Genomic DNA, 18050 nt, shown 5'->3' on the forward strand with positions numbered 1-18050 from the left:
ACTTAGATCTAATGGTGTTTCTCCTAAGTTCAAGAAATTCCATTAGCTCCCTATTATTTCCCTGATCAAATACAAACTCTTCTATTTAGGATTTAAAGCCTATCTATTTAAAGCCTGGCTCCTATCTTTCTGACTTTAAAACACCCTATTCCCTTTTATTATCTCCGGGAAGGAGCCAAACTGATTTTTCTGGATATTTCATGATGCCATGACAAGCAAGTGAATTGGGCTCAAGTGAGGGGTTCTGTGCTGTCACCAGTCTCACTTTCTCCTCCAGAGCCATCTTGTGCTCCAGTGGCCAGATAGGAGTCAGGTTGACTGGAGATGAAAGGCAATCAGGGTTAAGTGACTTGCCAAGTGTGAAGTGTCAGAATTAGAATTTGAAATCCCACCCTGGTGACTACAAAACCAGTGCTCTCTCCATTGAGGCATACAGCTAATATATATCTGAAGGATTTGAACTTGGATCTTCCAGACTTCAGGACGACCTAGCTGCCCCTTCACCCTTATCCCTTGCAATTATTTTTTTATATCTGTGTCTATGTGTACCAAACTCCTGGAGTGCAGGGACTGCTACATTGTTTGTTTCCTCCAGCACCTTCGACAGTGCCCAGCATACAGTAGGTGCTTAATAAATGCATGTTGCTGGTTGAGCCCAAATCCCCACCCCACCCCCTCGAGTTTTTTGGGCGATGAGCCAGCCAGGCTAGTAGGGGCAGTGACAGGGGCACAGGGTGAGCTCTGGCCCGGCACTCCCTGCAGTCGGTGGACAGGCGCTTTCCTGGGGCGGGTAGGTCCTCCCAGGCATCGCCAGGGTAAGCTGGCAGGTCTGCTGGCTTGAGGAGCCGGCTTCGGGCAACGCGGGGAGAGGGTGGAAGGGAGCATCTGGCACCTGCGCACTGCGGCCTCGGGGCGGGGTGTCCTGGCTGCCAGCCCTGCCCCCTTTTCAAATTTGAAACCTGCTCTTTCCCGCCCGAATTTGTTTGCCAAGGAGGCGGGACGGAGAAGCTCGAGTCAGCTAATGGGATAAAGGCAGCACGAGAGCCCCGCCCATAGGGTGAGGCCGAGTGACGTAAGCCCTTCCCTGCCAATGACAGGGATGAAAAGTGCCGGCCAAGCTTTGGTAGTGCCCACGTGTAGAGTCCTGCTGCTCCGGACCCTGACAGCTGGAGGAGGAGGCTGTCACCAGGCCTCCGGGGCATAGTCCAGCCGGGATTCTCACACCGTACCTATGACCTCCGAGTTTCTCTCTGAAAGCTTCCCACCCGGGGCCTTCCAGCTTCCGCGGGATGGGGAAGTCCACAGCAGGCGCCATGCCCGGGGTGTGAGGAGTAACAGCCCCTACTGCTGTGCTAGGGACGAGAAATATTCACTGATTGGATGTGAGGCTCTGAGCCAGGAAGCTCCCTTCCCTCATCTGTAGACTGAGGAGAGTGGTGGTCTAGATGAGCTCTGGGTAACCTGCAGTGACACAGGAGTCTGTGGTGTCCTGGTCTGAAGAGGACAGCAGAGTCTAGGCTCACCCGTCCCAGAAACCAGACAATCAGAGCCGGCAAGACTGAGAAAAGTGAGGAAAATGACTGACTCAGAGGCGCAGAACGCGTCAGACTGGGCCCCCATTCAGAGCTCGTCACTACACCCCAGTTTGACTGGGCCTTCTTTTTCTCCTTTGTTTGATGATCTGCATCTCTGCATCTCTGGGATCGGCCAGGGTAATGAGAGTTGGGGGCCGAGGGCACTCTCAGAAGGGATCTATCTGTACGAGTCCGGCATGAGAGCTCTGCTTAGGTATCCTGAGCCCACAAGCACTGCCTACCCTCTGACCATCGGTGCTCTTCCTTTTCCCTGTGGGACCTTGGAATTGTCACTTCCCTTTCCTTCTTCCCTCCCTCTCCTCTAACCCCGCCCCTCTTCACACTCTTCCCAGAGCTTCAGATTTTTCTGTAAAATACGAGTAGTTTGTCTCTGAGTTCTTGAAGCCGTCATGAGTTAGGGGCCTCCGACGAGGCGGGGGTGACGAGACGCTTCCTCTGGGGGGATCATGGGAACTTAGTCCAGAGCTCAGCCCACTAGGGTCTGCCTGGACCTTGCCGGAGGGTCTCCCAGCTGCGGATGGAAGAGGAGGTGGCGCCAGGACCCGCGCCAGCTCCCGGGCGAGTTCCAAAAGGGGCGGGGCGAGGAGCGCTGGTCGTTCTAAGGGGGCGGAGCCCTGCTGTGTGTTTGTTGCGCCGTGTCAGTTACATTGTAACAAAAGTGCCGCCGCCGCCGCCGCAGCCAGGGACCCGCACCCCAGGCCCAAGGTTCGGCTCCCCGCCCGCCCGCAGGTAGCTGTGGCCGCGATGGAGCAGGGCGCCAGCAGCATCCAGGTTTTACTGCAAGCGGCTGAGTACCTGGATCGGAGGGAACGAGGTAAGAAACTTGGTCCCCCGGTTATCCCCCACCCTGGGCCTCCCTGTGTGCCCCGCTCCCCTCGGATCAGATCTGGGCGTCTGCAGATTGGAGAGCCCAGGGGTGGGAGGAAGCCTGCTTTTCAAGCTAAACTTATTCTGCTTTCATCTTTTCACTTCATTGAGTGGCTGGCCCGCCTGGATCCAGCGAGATCAGGACTGGGGCGGGGACAGCATCTTTTTGCCCCTTCCCCTTTCAATCCATTCCAGTCTGCTCCGCTAGGCTCTTCTCCGACCTCCTGCCAAGGCTTCATTTCCCTCGCGATCGCAGCTTGACCCCCGCTCAGCTTGGGAAGGAGGGAAAGAGGACCTGGCGCCAAAAGCCTCCCCCCCCCCATTCTCCATAGTCAGCAGTGCGCCCCCCACTCAGGGGGCTGGGGCTCAAAGGCAATCTAGAGATTTCCAATAATCTGCCTTGTGATTTGGGGAAAACCATTTAAATTTTGTTCCCAGTTTCTCCCTTTGTAAAATAAGGTTATCTCGAGGTGTCTTCTAATTCTAACAGTCTCTGAACACACTCTCTCCCTCAGAGGCAGAGCACGGCTATGCTTCCTTGTGCCCTACTCACAACTTGGGTCCAGTAAACCGCGGAAGGAGGAGACCCAAAGCCCCTAGGGACAGTTTAAGGTGAAGGTTGGGTTTTGGAGGGGAGGCAGGAGGTGGAGTTGGCCGGTCCTGGCCTCAGTCTACTCAGCTGTGCAGTGGGTGTCCCGTTCTAACTCTAGGGGGCGCCCACAGGTGACCTAGTTTCAGACTTGGCCTCCATAGGGGATGGGTTGTGCTTGGGATGCTGGAATCTTTAGAGATTGGGGAAAGATAAAATTTTATGAATAACTGAAGGCCTCAGTTTCCTAGTTGTAAAACGAGGATTTAGGTGATCCTTTTTTTAATCTTTTAGATAATTCCTGTTGGGGGGGAGAGGAAGGAAACAGGGTTCTGAGTAGTTGCTCATCTGCCTCACCTTTACCCCTTCACTTGCCTTTCAGATCCGTGCACAGCGAACTGGAGAAGCACAGGTGAATCTGAAGGATCTGGTTCCTTGTTTTGCCTCATTTGCCCCCCCAAAATGTTTTTTTTTCTTTTCCCAAAATTTCTCCAGGGGTTTGAAGGCCAGGAGATTTGGGTTGGGATCTAGGTGGGGAGGACTACCCTAGAGGTAGGGTGACATCATAGAATCATTTTTATGGGTCTAGAAGCAAGTCAAAAGGGAATCTGGTCCAGACTCTTCATTTACAGATGAAAACTGGGAATCTCCTTCCCCCATTAAGAGGCAGGGCAGGTATTCCAGAGTGAGCCTTGTATTTTGTCCTTTTGAATCTAGGTTCTAACACAGGGACAACTGTTTTACTAGAACCACCTTATTCAAAAGGTGGTTGTGAAGAAACTGCTTTGGAAAGAGCTATATAAAAGTAATATTCTCTGTAAAATGATGAGGCTGGGCTTACCTAACCTCTAGAATCCCTTTCTGATTGGGATTGTAGCATTATAGGAAATTAGCCAAGGAACCTTGGTCCTACTATATCCCTTTGTCTTATCACCATCATCACATCATTATCATCCAGGGTGGGGAGAACCTTGAACCAGGGGAGGCAGTCCTTAGGCTGGGATGCTGCTGGATAGGAAATAGTCCTGGGCTTCCTGCTTGATCCAGTTGGAGCCTGGCAATTTCCTGCTGTTCCCCATCCCCTTCCACGGTAGGGGAAGCCCCCTAGCTCATGAATCCCCTCCCTAAAGGGCCTGCTCATGTTCTTCCTTCCCACAGGAGGGCCCAGCTGAGGCGTTGTTTGGATCAGCTGAAACAACAGATGCCCCTGAGCACAGAATGTGCCCGATACACCACCTTGAGCCTTTTGCGCCGGGCTCGTCTTCATATCCAGGTGAGGTGAAGACATGGAACCTGACTGGGCTCTGTCCAGTTCCTAATGGGAGGAAGATCAGGGACAAGAGGAACCTTGATGCTATTGGGGTAGCCTGAATCGCAGTTCTTGCTGAGGATAAGGGTCCTAACTATTGGAGAGTTTTGGAATTCTGGTATTACATTGGCCATCATAATGCAATAGAATGTGCTAGCTGGAAGGGATTAAAGGGGACTAGACTGTTTAGTCTAACCTTTTCATACAGAGGAGGACATAGAGGTCCAGAGACAAGTGGACCTTAATCAAGGAATATCATTGCTGGGCTGAATCACTGCTATTAGGGGGCTGTTACTCCTCTTTGGGCTTCAGAACCGTTCCTTCCTTTATCATATTCTTCCTTCTTGGTGTTAGAAGCATACAATGAAGGCTCACTATAGGTCCAAGCCCTTGTGATATAGACAGAACAGGAAGAAATCGGGATCATGTCCTGGAGCAGATACAATGTTTACATATTGTCAATGAACTTGGACAAATGGAGGTCATGGCACTGACATTTGTCTCCATGGGAGAATTGAACAGAAAGTTTCATCTAATAGGAATTTGGTAGGGGTGAATATAAAATCCTTCATTGGGTTCCAAAATTATCCTGAACAAGGTAAGATTTATCTAGGCAAGAATTAACATGCTTAACATGGATTAGCAGTGTCATGGGACTGTTCCCAAAAAAAACCTCTCAGGACTCCTTATACCCTTAGGACCATTAGTGAGGCAGTCAGTGGTTTCCCGGTACACTAGAACAATCAGACTTGAAGAATTATTTCCAGGTTGGGGCACCACATTTTAGGAGGGACATTCACAAGCAAAAATTCATTTAGAAGAAGATGGACCAGGAAAAGGGCAGTTAGTAGTCACAGTGGATAAAGTGCCAGGTCTGGAGTAAGGAAGATTGAACTCCTTCCTGAGTTCAAATCTCACTTCAGATACTTCCTAGCTGTGTGACCCTGGAGCAGTCCCTTAACTCTATTTGCCTCAGTTTCCTTGTCTGTAAAATGAACTGAAGAAGAAAATGGCAAACCACTCCAGTATCTTTTCCTCGAAACCCCCAAATGGGGTCATGAACAGTTAGACATGCCTGAAAAATGACTGAACACAAATAAACAGACCAGAATTGAAAGGGCACTTGAAATCCTGCCTAGGACTATAAATTGAAGGAATTTTTAGATTGCAGAAGACTTAAGAGAGTAGTGGTGTTTTGCTGACTATCTTTAAATGTCCAAAGGGAGGGTATGGGGAAGTCAATAGACTGTGTTGGTTAGCTCCTGAGCTCTGCCCCAGTGACAGAAGTTGCAGAGGAGCAGTTTGCTGACCAACAATGGAATAGCCTTGGGAGATTACAGGGGTCTGTTCCAATGGAAGTCTTCAAAGAGAGTGTAGATGAATACTTGCAGGAGGTAGTGTAGAAATGATTCCTGATTTAGAGAGTACATTTGGGGATGTATTAAGGGAATCCTTGAGATTCTATGGGAAGAGCCTGGAGTGATAGATAGGAGGAAGGCCTTTCTAGTTAGCCCAAGACAAAAATAGCTAGGGATTCTATATAGCAGATGAAGAAGAGTGAGCACCAAGACATGGGATTGAGGGGGAAGGTGAAGATGGGAAGCAGTCTGTTTCTGGGCACCAGATGGGAATCTAGACAATAGCAAGTAGGCTGTTCTCAGCCTACGAAGGATATGATGATCAGTGCTTGTTACAATGCCTGGCCCAAAGGATCATATATTTGAACTGGAAGGAATCTCAGAATCCATTCTCTTCATTTTACAGAAGAGGAAAACAGGCTTAGAGAGGTTAAAAGACTCAAACATAGTCACAAAACTAATAAAGGTTCACAGTTAGGATTTGAAATCTGATCTTCCTAACTAAATGTAGCATGGTAGCCACATTTCATCCTATACCTCAAATAGCAGGTACCCTTATATACTAAATGCTTCATACTTAGTGAATTAATTCCATAGGAGTGTATTAATTACCCTTTGGTACTATCATCTTTTGCCTACCCCAGGACCTTGTTCCAATAGATTTGTGAGATAGAAGATGACTCTTTTCCCCTAGCTTCTTCCTATTACCCTAAAACATGTTTGGGTCTTCCCAATCCTAAAATTGCCTTCCCTTGCTCCTTCTCTCTCCTCTAACCACCATTCTATCTCTCCCTTCTCTTTTCTGCTAAATTTCACAAAAACCTCATTTATGTATGATGCATTCCATTCTTTGCCACTTCTTCATTCATTTTTTCATCTATTCAAATGTGGTTTTCATCTTCATCACTCCCTATTGATGCTCTTCTTTTACAAGTCACCAATACTCTCCTAAACAACCAATTCAGTGGTATTTCAACAGAGCTCAAGCATTTTGCCCCTTCTGTTCCATTTGACATGGTGGACTACCCTGTCTTTATGGCTACCTTTTCCTACCTTGTCTTTAGAGACATTTCTTCACACATTCTCCTTGTTCTCCATGACTGATATAATTCCCTGCCTTGACTTGTTCCTTGCCATGAAAGAAATTGGATCTATAGCAAGAAGAGCCTCAGTTTTGCCACCTATAATAATTATGGATAATGGTATTTAGTTTGCAAAGCTTTTTTTAGGACATCTTTTTTTAGAACATCTAATCAGAGTTTTTAATACATTTTATGAAGACTACATTATTTCCCAAATTTTAGAATTGAAAAAACAGGTTTGTAAAGGTAGATAGACAACCATCACCTCTTACCTTTTAAGCATCAGAGTGGGAATTCAAACCCTAACTCCAATTTCCTCAGTGATATGTTGCTCTTTCTTACCTATGTGACCTTAGTTACTTTAGACATTACTTAATCATCTTTCCTGGTACTGTTTCCTCATTTGTAACGAGAAAAGATTGGTGATTTCAAAAGTTCCATCTCATTTAAAATCTTATGAACCTTTTCCTATACCATCCCCTGAGGATGGCATTCTCCAAAGTTCTAGCCCTGATTCTTCTATAGATTTCTTGGAAATCTTGTTATTTTTCTATAAACAGCTCTCAAATCTCTCTATCTCTAACCCTGAGTTCTTATTTTTGGGAGTTCCAGATCTGGATATTCTCTGTGTGTCTCAAATGTAATCTATCCCAAACTGAACTGCTGATCTTTGTTCAAAACAAACCCATAGATTAAAAAAAAATGTTTCTCCTTCTGACTTCATAGTTTTGGTCAGCATACTTCCTATCCTGAGTCCCATGTTGGAAAGCCTTGTGTCATCCTTGATTCTTCCTTCTTTCTTACCTTGTTTGTCTAATTAGTTTCCAAGTGTTGCTAAGTCTACCTCTGAAATGCCCCCTACCACTTCCTCTATGTATTTTTCTCCTACCATGTTGTCTCAGTTTTTGTTACCCCCTGGTTGGATTACAGCAAGATCCTTCTAGAGCATTTTGAATCTACTATCTTTTTCTTCCAAGTTATCCCTCACATTGCTGTTGAATTAGTCAAATCCTGCATCAGGAACTTTGGATTTCTTTGCCAGCTGGCATTTGAGGACCTTGCCAATCAGTTCCATACTACTTCCATAGCTTCCATGCTCAAGTCTAATTCAAGTCTAACTTGAAATTCCCTTCACACAAAACATAGTTCTAGGCTGTTATGCCAAGGAAATGTTACTTTCTTACCCTAGACTTTGGATATTCCTTCCTCTCCCTTTCAGGAAGCTGGAGGACAGCATTGTACAATGGAAGTCAGTAGTTGAATTTGAATCCTGATTCTGCTACTCCTTAGCTGTGAGGTCCTTCACAAGTTTCTTAATTTCTCTGGCTATCAGTTTCCTTCTCTGAAAAAGAAGTTTGAACTAAATGACCTTTAAGCTCCTTTCTGCCCCTAAATCAATGGTCCTATAATCCAATGTGGGCCAGAACCTTAGATTAACTAGTACTTTGAAGAATAAAGAAGAATTCGGTGGGTGAGGTTGGGATGGAGGGGTATTGTGAGTACCAGAGAAAGTGACTGACTTTCTATTAGTCATTTCTTTCCTATCAGATCATTTCCTCTTCCACTTTTCTCAGTCTTCCATGGGAAGCATTCCATTTTACATCTGCCTCATTTCTGTCTTATGCTCTTTCCAATATTCCACACTTTTCTTACAATAACTTTCTCTTCACACATTAAAAAATTTATTATTTAATTATTTTAAAACATTTTCTTTTTAAATTTTGAGTTCCAGATTCTCTTCCTTCCTCCCATTCATCCCCCCCCCCCACTAAGAAAGCAAGAAAATGATATCAATTATACATGTGAAGCCATGCATTTATGGGGCAGGTAGGTGTTGCAGTGGATACAGCACTGATTTTGGAGTTGGGAGGACCTGAGTTCAAATGGGGCCTCAGACATGTGCTGACTTTGGGCAAGTCACCTGAACTCATTGTCTTGCACAAACCAATCAAACAAACAAAAAAACCCAAAACATATTTTCATATTAGTTATATTGCAAAGCAAAACAAAATCTTAAGAAAGTGAGAAAATAATATTTCAATTTGAACTTAGAGTTCAGTTCTCTCTCTGGAGGTGGATATGCATATATGTATATTCTTTCTGTAAATAAATTCTGATTGGAATGATGTTCAAGCATTGTCTGAACCCTTACTGCTATCCATTTTCACCTCCACTATAAAAGCTCTTCCTTGCATACCTCTTTTTGTGAGATATTTTTCTCCATTTTAAGTCTTCCTTTCTTTTTCTTCTATTGCATACATCTTTTTTAACCCTTCATTTATTTTTTTAAGTTCATCCCAACATAACTGAGTTACATTCATACCCTCTCTTTGTAGACTCCTTTTAACCGCCTTTATAATGATAAAGTTCTTGGGAGTTACATGTATCATCTTTCTATGTAGGAGCAAACAGTTTAACTTTATTGAGTCCCATATGGTTACTCTTTCATGTTTACTTTTTTTATGATTCTCTTGAGTCTTCTGATGGCATTTCTCTTCAGCTCTGGTCTTTTCATCAGAAATGCTTGAAAGTCTTGTATTTCATTAATTTACTTTTTTTTTTTTTGCCTGGAGAATTATAACCAATTTTGCTGAATAGATTATTCTTAGTTGTAATCTTGACTCCTTTTCCCTCTGGAATATCATATTTCAAGCCCTCTGCTCCTTTAGAAGCTGCTAAATTTTGTGTTATATTGACTATGGCTCCACAATATTTGAATTAATTTTTTCTTTTTTTTATTATTTCTTTCTGGCTGCTTGCAATATTTTCTCCTTAACCTGGAAGTTCTGGAATTTGGCTATCATATTTCTGGAAGTTTTAATTTTGGGATTTCTTTTAGTAGATAATTTAGTAGGTAGCCTTTCAATTTCTATTTTACTCTCTAGATCTAAGTTATTGGAATAGTCTTCCTTTGTAATTTCTTGAAATGATATCTAGGATCTTTTTCCTGATCATGGCTTTTGGGTAGTCCAATAATTCTTACATTATCTATCCTTGATCTATTTTCCAGGTAGTTATTTTTCCAATGAAGAATTTCACTTCTATTTTTTCATTCTTTTGACTTATTTATTTTTTCCTAAAGTTTCATGGAGTCAACTTCCACCTGCCCAGTTTTATTTTTTAAGGAATTATTTACTTTAGGGAATTTTTGTGCTTCTTTCTCAATTTAGTCAATTCTGTTTATAAAGTGCTACTTTCTTCAGGTTTTTTTTTGCCTCTTTTATCAAGCTGTTAATTCTCTTTTAATAATTTCCCCAATTTTTCCCCTTCCAGTCTTATTTCTTTAATTGTTCCAGGAAGTCTCCCTGACCTTGAGTCCAATCAATATTTTACTTTGAGCCTTTACTTGTAGTTGTCACATTTTTATCCTCTTCTGAGTTTGTGTCTTGGCTTTCCCTGTCACTGTAGCAAGTTTTTACATTCAATTTTGTTGCTGTTATTGTTTGCTTATTTTTCCTATCTATTTCTTGACTTTATGTTAAGGTTGCACTGTGCTCACATAAGGCTGGGGAGGCACTGTACTAAACATCAAGCTTTTTTTGTGCTGTGGTTTTCAAAGCTAGTTCTGAGGGCATGCAAATTTTTAGTATTTCCATGATTTGGTGTTATCTTGGGAGAGATGTAGTCACTGCTTTCCTGATCTGCACTCTGATCTTTACCCAAGAAGGGCCCCTGCTCTCCTGTAACTATTCCTCTTGGTCTGTAGGTCAACTGTGAACAGCTCCCTTCTTCCCTTGTGACTGATCACAAGCATTCTTCTCTACACAGGAACTTTGATCCAGAACTACAAATGGGCAATAGAGTTGCCAATCAAGGCCAGCTGCCCCCAGTGACAGCAAAGGGTCCTCTGTAATCTCTTTCTGACCAGTTTCTGTGTCTTTCTTTGATCTTTTTTTGGTTTTGCTGCTCCAGAATTTAAGTTGAGGCATTATTTAAAATTTATTTGGACAAGAATGTAAGGAGAGGGCAGCTAGGTGGCACAGTGGATAAAGCACCGGCCTTGGAGTCAGGAGTACCTGGGTTCAAATCCGGTCTCAGACACTTAATAATTACCTAACTGTGTGGTCTTGGGCAAGCTACTTTACCCCATTTGCCTTGTGAAAAAAAAGAATGTAAGGAGAGCTCAGCTAGGTCTCTACACCTTGGCTCCACCCATATCTACTACAAAAAGTCTTTAAACATCTGCCCCACTTCAGTCCTCTGTTCTTTCCAGTACCCCACACTTTCTTACAATAACTTTTAAAAAATACATAAGCACCAAAGTAGGGTTACACTTACAAAGTCAGCAGTTTCTGATAGTACATTTGATAGTGATGAGCTAGGAGACCTAGTGTTTTCTCTATGTGATCTTAAGCAAGGGATTTTACTTCTCTGCACCTCACTTTTTCCTCCAAAATATTGGGTCTGGATGATCTCAGGTTCTAGGACACAAGATTCCTTCTTTGAAATCCAAGTCCTATCTCATTGGCTCATTTGTTAGTTATCAGTTAACACCTTAGAAGTGTTGGGTGTATGGGGAGGCTTGCCTGCTTGCCTGCCCAGAGAAAGCTCATGGTATGGGATGCCAAATTTTACAGAATAAGTCCAAATTTGACAACCTCATTCTGCCTCTGCTCAGAAACCTTAAGCTGGTTCCTGTTTCCTATTTGCATCAAGTGCCAATCTTTCAGTCTGGGTTTATAAATTTTCCCTCAATCTGGTTTCAAACCACTTCCTTAACTTCCCCTTCTCCTCTTCCCTTATACCTCATCTTGGTTCCAGTTAGGCAGGTCTCTACAACATACTAAGAATTCATTATGCTGATCCCTTTGTCTGGAATTGTCTCCCTCTGCCTAGTCAAATCCTACTCATCTTCAAAAGACTCAACTAAAGTTCTGGTCCTTCCAGGAAAACTTGTCAAGTCCATCCAGTCTAACCTATTCATTTTTTCTCTTCTGAACTATCATATTAGCTTGAAGCATGCAAGTGAAAACTATTTACTATAAAAAGCATTTCTCACGTTTCCTTTATTTCTCCATAAATTCTTTTTCTCTTGTATTTTTTAAGTTAGTTACACTGTGTCTTGAAGTTAGCACTATCTTCTGATGTCCTGATGTCTCCTTTACATTGCCTATAGTAACATAAATCCATATTAAACCCCAAATATAAGTATTATTGGTTGATTGGTAAATTTTAACTCAATAGATATTTATTAAGCATGTCCTGTAGTATGTACAAAACATTGCTTTCATGGGATTAGGAAAACTGGGGTGCACTATGGATATTCATCCCACTCTTCTTGACTCTACCTGTATAATTCTTTGGAATCCTTTTGTCTAGTAACAAGACATCACAGTCCTTAAATCATCTTCCTCCATCTATGTGTCCAGCCCCATTGGGAATATAACAAAGGAACAAGATCCCTAACTTCAAGCTTTCAAACTTTTGGGGAGCAGTAGTGCAGGAAGATCCACAAAAATGAAGAAATAAGTGCTATTTAAGAAATAAGGATCTCCAAGGAGGAAGGGCCAGAGCAGGTCATTCTGGTGAGGGAACTTCATGGAAGAGCCAGTTGGCTTTTGACATCTGAAAAGACAACCTAGTCTAGGTCTTTCTGGAGAGTGCTTTAGCCCCAGAAAACCCTGGGAAACCAATGAGAACTAAAAATGATCCAAGTGTTGGTTAAAGACTACCTCAGCTAGTGTGGTGACCTGAGCTCCCCAAACCTATTGTTGTCACTCAGAAAATTAACCTGATGTGAACAACATTTGCTCAGATTTACTGATTGTCAGAGAACCCATACAACATCCTTATTTTATAGATGGGGAAACTAAGGTCCAAAAATGTAAAGGAGGGAGGCTAGGTGGCACACTGGATAGAGCATGGGCCCTGGATTCGGGAGGACTTCATTACCTAAGTGTGTCCTTGGGCAAGTCACTTAACACCATTTCCCTTGCAAAAAAAAAAAAGCCAAGCCAAAAAAAAATGTAAAGGACATCCTTTGACCAGTTTCATGTAACAGAGAGCTGCCTCCTACTACATACTCTCACTTTTCCACTATCTACCTTTCTCCCTCTAATCCCTCCTATACTTTCCTACCTTCACTGATTTCCTGTACCCTTAAATGTCTGTTCCCTCCCTTCCTGCCATAAAATTGAATCCACTTCACTTTATGGGAGAAATTAGGTACAGGAAGGTCTCCAGGATGACAAGCTAGGGAAACAGGACAACCATTTGCTGTCTTTCTGTTTGTCTTCCAGCCACAGGTCTTCTTCTAAATTGTTCCTGGGGGAGAAGAGATGAACATGGGCAGAAGCTTTCCATCCTACCCTCCATCATATCTCTTAAAAATCCCAGGGCAGTTTGTCAAGGGTAGGAGGTTATAATAATAGGGCTATCTACCAGGATTGGGTCCAGGCCCAGATCTGCCTTGTTCCACCCCCAAATTGACTGTGAAGAGTAGTATAGATCCTATCTAGGTGGAGGCTTACCAAAGACTGTCACCTTAGATGGTCTGAAAGGTTAAAGCTCAATCAGCTCACGTGCAATGTTTCAAGGAGCCAACCTGAGGTGGCTGGAAGTGGGGCAGTCCTCAGCTTATTTTCCCTATCACCTTTCCTTCCCAGTGAATGCAGGTGGGAACTCTCCGAGTCTTAAAGCAGCAACTCTCAGGATCTCTGGATATGGGACTTGGCCACAGGCTGGGGCATGACTTGGGCAAACCAACATCTGGTAGGGATGATGGCTCAGAGCTACCACCAGGGGCCTGGCACTAAGGGCTGACTCATTACTTCTTGTGACTGCAGAAATTGGAAGAACAGGAGCAGCGGGCACGAAGGCTCAAAGATAGGCTCCGAAGTGAACAGCGAAGCTTGCGCCAGAGGCTAGAACAGCTTCGGGGGCCAGCTGGGGAGCGGGAGCGTCTTCGAGTAGATAGCTTGGATTCCTCTGGTCTCTCTTCAGAGCGTTCTGATACTGACCAAGGTTAGTGAATTCCCATTATCCTGATTCAAATTATGGAATCAATCTGCAACCTGATCATCTCCCCATTTTCTAAATAGGAAGCAGTGGATCCTAGAAAGCTTGGGTCATTGCCAAAGCTTTTATTGGGGTCAACTAGTCTATCCAACACACTTCCATTCTATGGCTAAAGTATACTGGCCTGATATCTACACCCTTTAGACTTATCTTTCTCAGCGACCTTGGACCTGACTTTTTTTTTTTTGGTCTCTTCACAGAGGAGTTGGAGGTGGACGTGGAAAGCCTGGTGTTCGGGGGTGGTGCTGAGCTGCTTCGAGGTTTCAGCACAGGCCAGGAGCACAGTTACTCTCATAGCAGCAGTGCTTGGCTATGACCCTTGCTGCCCAAAGAAGGCAGATAGCTCTCCCACTCTCCAGGCTGTACCAAGCTGCTCAGCCTGCCAGAGGAGCTGCCACAGACCTGGCAATGGTTGACTAAAGTGGGTTTCAGCTTGGCATCCCTCAAGATATTGGGCATTCCTGCAAAGCAGAAAATTATTGGACTGCAGAGGCTGCTGAAGCCATATTAACTAGCCTCAGTTCCATTCCTTCTCTTATGTGGGCACAGACTGAAGCTTATTGTTTTGTGGGGGGAAACAGGAGTGAGCTGTGGGACTCATTAAGCAGTGCAACCTGTTCCCCATCAGAGGTTATGGAAGGCAGCCTTTGACAAAAGGGCTGATGTGGAGGCAATCTGTTGCTCCCTGCCTAGACTTGTTTTCTTGTTGTAAATTTTTTACAGCATTATTTTTTGTTCCTTTCAGGACTGGGATGCAAATCTTGTGCTTAAGTCGGTTTGGTGCCCAGCACCCAAGTGACCAGTAGCATTAAAGTGGGATGGAGCTGTAACTCAGATTCTGGCTCTAGTTCCACAGACACCATTCAGTATTTTCAGTAAAAAATTTTTTCTTAAGTTTGCCTGTAGACCATGTCATTTCCTCAAGACTACAAAGAAAGGGCTCAAGGCTGATGGCTGGGAAACTTCACCATAAACCTGGAAGGATTATTTAATACCCCCAAAGCTCAGAAAGCTCCATAAGCCAAGGGTAGGACTGAAAATTGATTTTTAATGATAAATTACAACTTGGACACTGGGTGGGTAACAAGGACAAGAGCTGGATTGTCTATGGGTTTGCATTGTGCTGATGGTCTGCTCAGGGACTGGGGCTCTGGGACCAATGCCAGGTCTTGCTAAAAGGCTCACAGCCTTGGGAACTGGCAATCTGGGAGGGCAGCAGGGCTTTTTTTGTTGTTGTTGTAGGAAAAGCAGTATGGTGACTCCTTTAAACATAATGTTGCTGCTGCTGTTGCTGCTTCTTGGTGGCCGCCTTGCTGGCCAGGTCCTTAGCCTTCTCTGTAGCTGCCAGGGCAGTTTCCTTCGCCTTTTCAGTCGCTTCCTTAGCCGTTTCAACAAGTGTCTTAGAAGGAGCTTCACCTGCAAAAAGATTATCTCAAAATATCAGATAGAAGATACACTGAAGCTCTCATCCAGTTTCATATGACAATAAAGAAATATTGATTCAAGAGAAGATAAAGGCCTTGGTTCAAGGTCACAGAGTTTAGGAAATGTAAAATCAAGAATCTGAACCCAGGACTTCTGACTCCAAGTCCAGTGCTCCTTCCATCATATTACCCAAATTATGTTTGGGACTTTCACTTGATTCAAGTTCTTCTGCAGCAGCACACTAGAGGGTGGTTGGTGCCACAAATCTGAGGGGCAAGGCTTAAGTACCAGTCTTATCCTCCATTATAGCTTGAGTGCTAGAAGGAACCTCAAATTTGTTCTCCAAATCTGTAATTTTACTAATGAGAAAACTGGGATGAGAAAGGTTAGGTCACCTCACCAAGGTCATATTTCACATAATTCCAAATTCATCATTCTTTGGGGGGGGGGGGGGTAGAGGTGGGGAGCTGTTTTAAATTTTTTCTTTCCTGGAGTCCCCATACTCAGAGCAACTGGAACCTACATCCTATTCTTTCCCAAACTCAAATCCCTTGGTTCTTACCTTGCAGTTTGGCCAAGATGTACTCAAAGCCTTTGATGGTCTTGGTCACATTACTTTTGAATCTAGCTAGGCCAAACTCCTGAAAGGACAAGAAGGAAGAGGATATGAAGAGTTGGTCCTTAACCCATGTCTCCCAATTTAGGGTACTCAGAGTTGTGGAAGAATCAAAGATTCTACCCTCAATGTTACCACCTTCAGCACTTCACCAAATGGTCAGGTTACCTGTACAGCTCTGGAAACCCCAAACAAACTAGAGGAGACCCAGGCTTCTCTTCGGATTTCAGTCCAGCCACTGTTTTCAGGGTTCACACAGTAAACACATCTTTCCTCCACCACCTAAAAAGAAACGTTCACTAGTATTCAGTAATCTAGACCCTAAGATGGAAGAACGAGATTCTACAGGGCCTAGAGCCAAATATAGTAAGAAAAACAAGTCTGTCTCATCACCCTATAGTAATAGCAAATATTTACGTGTTTTTTCTATGGACCAAAGGGCTTTAAGAATTACGACCTCCTTTGATCCCCATGACCCTGGAAGGGACACGACAATTTTGTTCCCATTTTACAGATGAGGAAACTGGTTTAGTCACTTGCCCAAACTCAGTCTATTGGAGGCAGAAAGACCTTTAAAAGTCATCAAATCTAACTGGCTGCAGTTTACATTGGAGAGAACTATGGTCCAGCAGCTGTGGCACTCTCAATGCCATGAATTTGTTGCGCTATTCTAATTTGCAGTTGCTTGTTGGTGGTGTGGGTTGCACTGTATTCGTGAATGGGTTCTGAATTCTGTTTGTGGGTCTGGACAGGTTTCTGTTGGGCAAAGAAGGTCCAAAAGAGGTAAAAGACTGGACCCCTGGCAGAGAGACATCAATGTGATTTTTCCAAATGTCAATACAGCAAAGTAATGGCAGGTCAAGAATTACAAATTACTTTTCACTCTTCTTTCCTCTGACTCCTCCTCTAAGTGACTGAGAGCTAAAGAGGCACTAACCATCAGCCGGGCATGGTTGATGTTCCAGGTGAAAGTGGTCATGGTCTGGTTCTGTGGGTCCACGATAGAGTCCTCGAGTATGTACACCGAGTGGGCTACATTAGCAGGAAAGAAACGCTCCGCCCAGCGGGGCATCCTGTTGGTCTTTGTCAGAAGTCGCCTGGACAGCAGCTTCTGGTCAGGAGTCACCTCCCGGTGCACAATATCCTCTGTCAGCACATGTTTGCTGGATGGGAAAACACACCACAAAGGAAGTCAGCTTGGAAAGCTAAATCATGAATTTATTAAGTTCCTAAAAAGAAAAGTACTTCTCTCCATGAGAAGATTCGGTTTCTACAATACAAGTGAAATGAAAATAAGTTCTTCTTTGATGTTTATTTAATTCGGAATATTAAAAAAAAAATGAAGTTAATTCAACATTTTTCAAGTCATTCTGTTTGGGCATTCAGTCTCCTATATGACACGGTGAAAATGCTGTTGTCATTTCAAATTTGAAAAATTCTGGACATTTTATTGCAAAAAAAAAGAAAAAAAAAAGGGAAGTCAACTGGATGTTCTTCAAGTCATCCTGTCTGGGCGAAGGAAGGGCCAGAAGAGAGGAAGCTCCGGAGCTCGGCTGCGGCGGAGGGTGGCCCCGGCTCGCGGCCTCGCTTCACTCCCAGGGCCCGGGCGGGTCGGGGTGGGGCCGGAGCCCGGGGCAAATTCCAAGCCCCGCGACCCTTCCCGGGCCGGCGGCCGCGGGGCCACTCGGGAGGCGGCGCCCGGCGCGGAAGGTGCTCTTCAGCCGGAGGTAGGCGGCCCCTCCCCCACAGCTGCCGGGCGGGGGGCTGGGAGGGTGCAGGGCGCGCCCCCAGGGCCCCGGCCGCCCCCACGGCGGGGGCTTCCTCCCCGGGGCGGGGGCCCGCGCTCACCTGTAGGGGTTGGGGTAGCGCTGCCAGAAGGCGGCGAACACTTGGTCCCAGGAGCTCCGGAGCACGCTCTGCCCCAAGAAGTACTTCACCATCGTCCCGGCGGGGGTCGGGGCTGCGTCAGGGGGCGCGCAGCATGGAGGGGTGGGGGGAGGACAGAAGGGTCGCCGGGGTCGCGCTCTCCGTCACCGCCCCAGAGCCGCCACCGGCGCCGCCGCCTCCGCCGCCGCCGTCGCCACCGCCAGTGCCGCCGCCACCGCCGCCGCCATGAGGGGGTGTCGGGCCGCTCGCACTTCCGGCCGCGGCCCGAGGCTCTGGGGCCCCGCCCCTTCCTCCCGGCGCACATC

At 45.1% G+C, this 18050-nt stretch overlaps 2 protein-coding genes across 2 annotated transcripts; one reads left to right on the top strand and one right to left on the bottom strand.

Moving 5' to 3' along the window:
• The first annotated feature begins 2279 nt into the window (after positions 1-2279).
• MXD3 (MAX dimerization protein 3) lies at positions 2280-15633 on the top strand. The gene is made up of 6 exons (XM_074212312.1): positions 2280-2409; positions 2978-3074; positions 3434-3463; positions 4210-4324; positions 13586-13763; positions 14018-15633. The coding sequence occupies exons 1-6, from the start codon at positions 2340-2342 to the stop codon at positions 14131-14133; spliced, it is 606 nt and encodes a 201-aa protein (XP_074068413.1). The 5' UTR covers positions 2280-2339; the 3' UTR covers positions 14134-15633.
• On the bottom strand, positions 14846-17998 carry PRELID1 (PRELI domain containing 1). Its single transcript, XM_074212311.1, has 5 exons — positions 17707-17998; positions 16796-17021; positions 16027-16140; positions 15805-15883; positions 14846-15233 (listed from the first exon to the last, which is right to left on the bottom strand). The coding sequence occupies exons 1-5, from the start codon at positions 17796-17798 to the stop codon at positions 15082-15084; spliced, it is 663 nt and encodes a 220-aa protein (XP_074068412.1). The 5' UTR covers positions 17799-17998; the 3' UTR covers positions 14846-15081.
• Positions 17999-18050: the final 52 nt, after the last annotated feature.

This window comes from Macrotis lagotis, chromosome 1, assembly GCF_037893015.1.
Source record: "Macrotis lagotis isolate mMagLag1 chromosome 1, bilby.v1.9.chrom.fasta, whole genome shotgun sequence".
NCBI classification, from domain to species: domain Eukaryota; kingdom Metazoa; phylum Chordata; class Mammalia; order Peramelemorphia; family Peramelidae; genus Macrotis; species Macrotis lagotis.

Bases quoted from the DNA above. Each gene is read 5' to 3' on its own strand.
- PRELID1 (XM_074212311.1), bottom strand. From the start codon at position 17,798: ATGGTGAAGTACTTCTTGGGGCAGAGCGTGCTCCGGAGCTCCTGGGAC. The intron at 17,022-17,706 runs GTGAGCGCGGGC...TTTCCCATCCAG, and splicing joins CGCTACCCCAACCCCTACAG to CAAACATGTGCTGACAGAGG. The intron at 15,234-15,804 runs GTAAGAACCAAG...ATCTTTTTGCAG, and splicing joins CATCTTGGCCAAACTGCAAG to GTGAAGCTCCTTCTAAGACA.
- MXD3 (XM_074212312.1), top strand. From the start codon at position 2,340: ATGGAGCAGGGCGCCAGCAGCATCCAGGTTTTACTGCAAGCGGCTGAG. The intron at 3,075-3,433 runs GTGAAGGTTGGG...CTTGCCTTTCAG, and splicing joins GCCCCTAGGGACAGTTTAAG to ATCCGTGCACAGCGAACTGG. The intron at 13,764-14,017 runs GTTAGTGAATTC...GTCTCTTCACAG, and splicing joins GCGTTCTGATACTGACCAAG to AGGAGTTGGAGGTGGACGTG.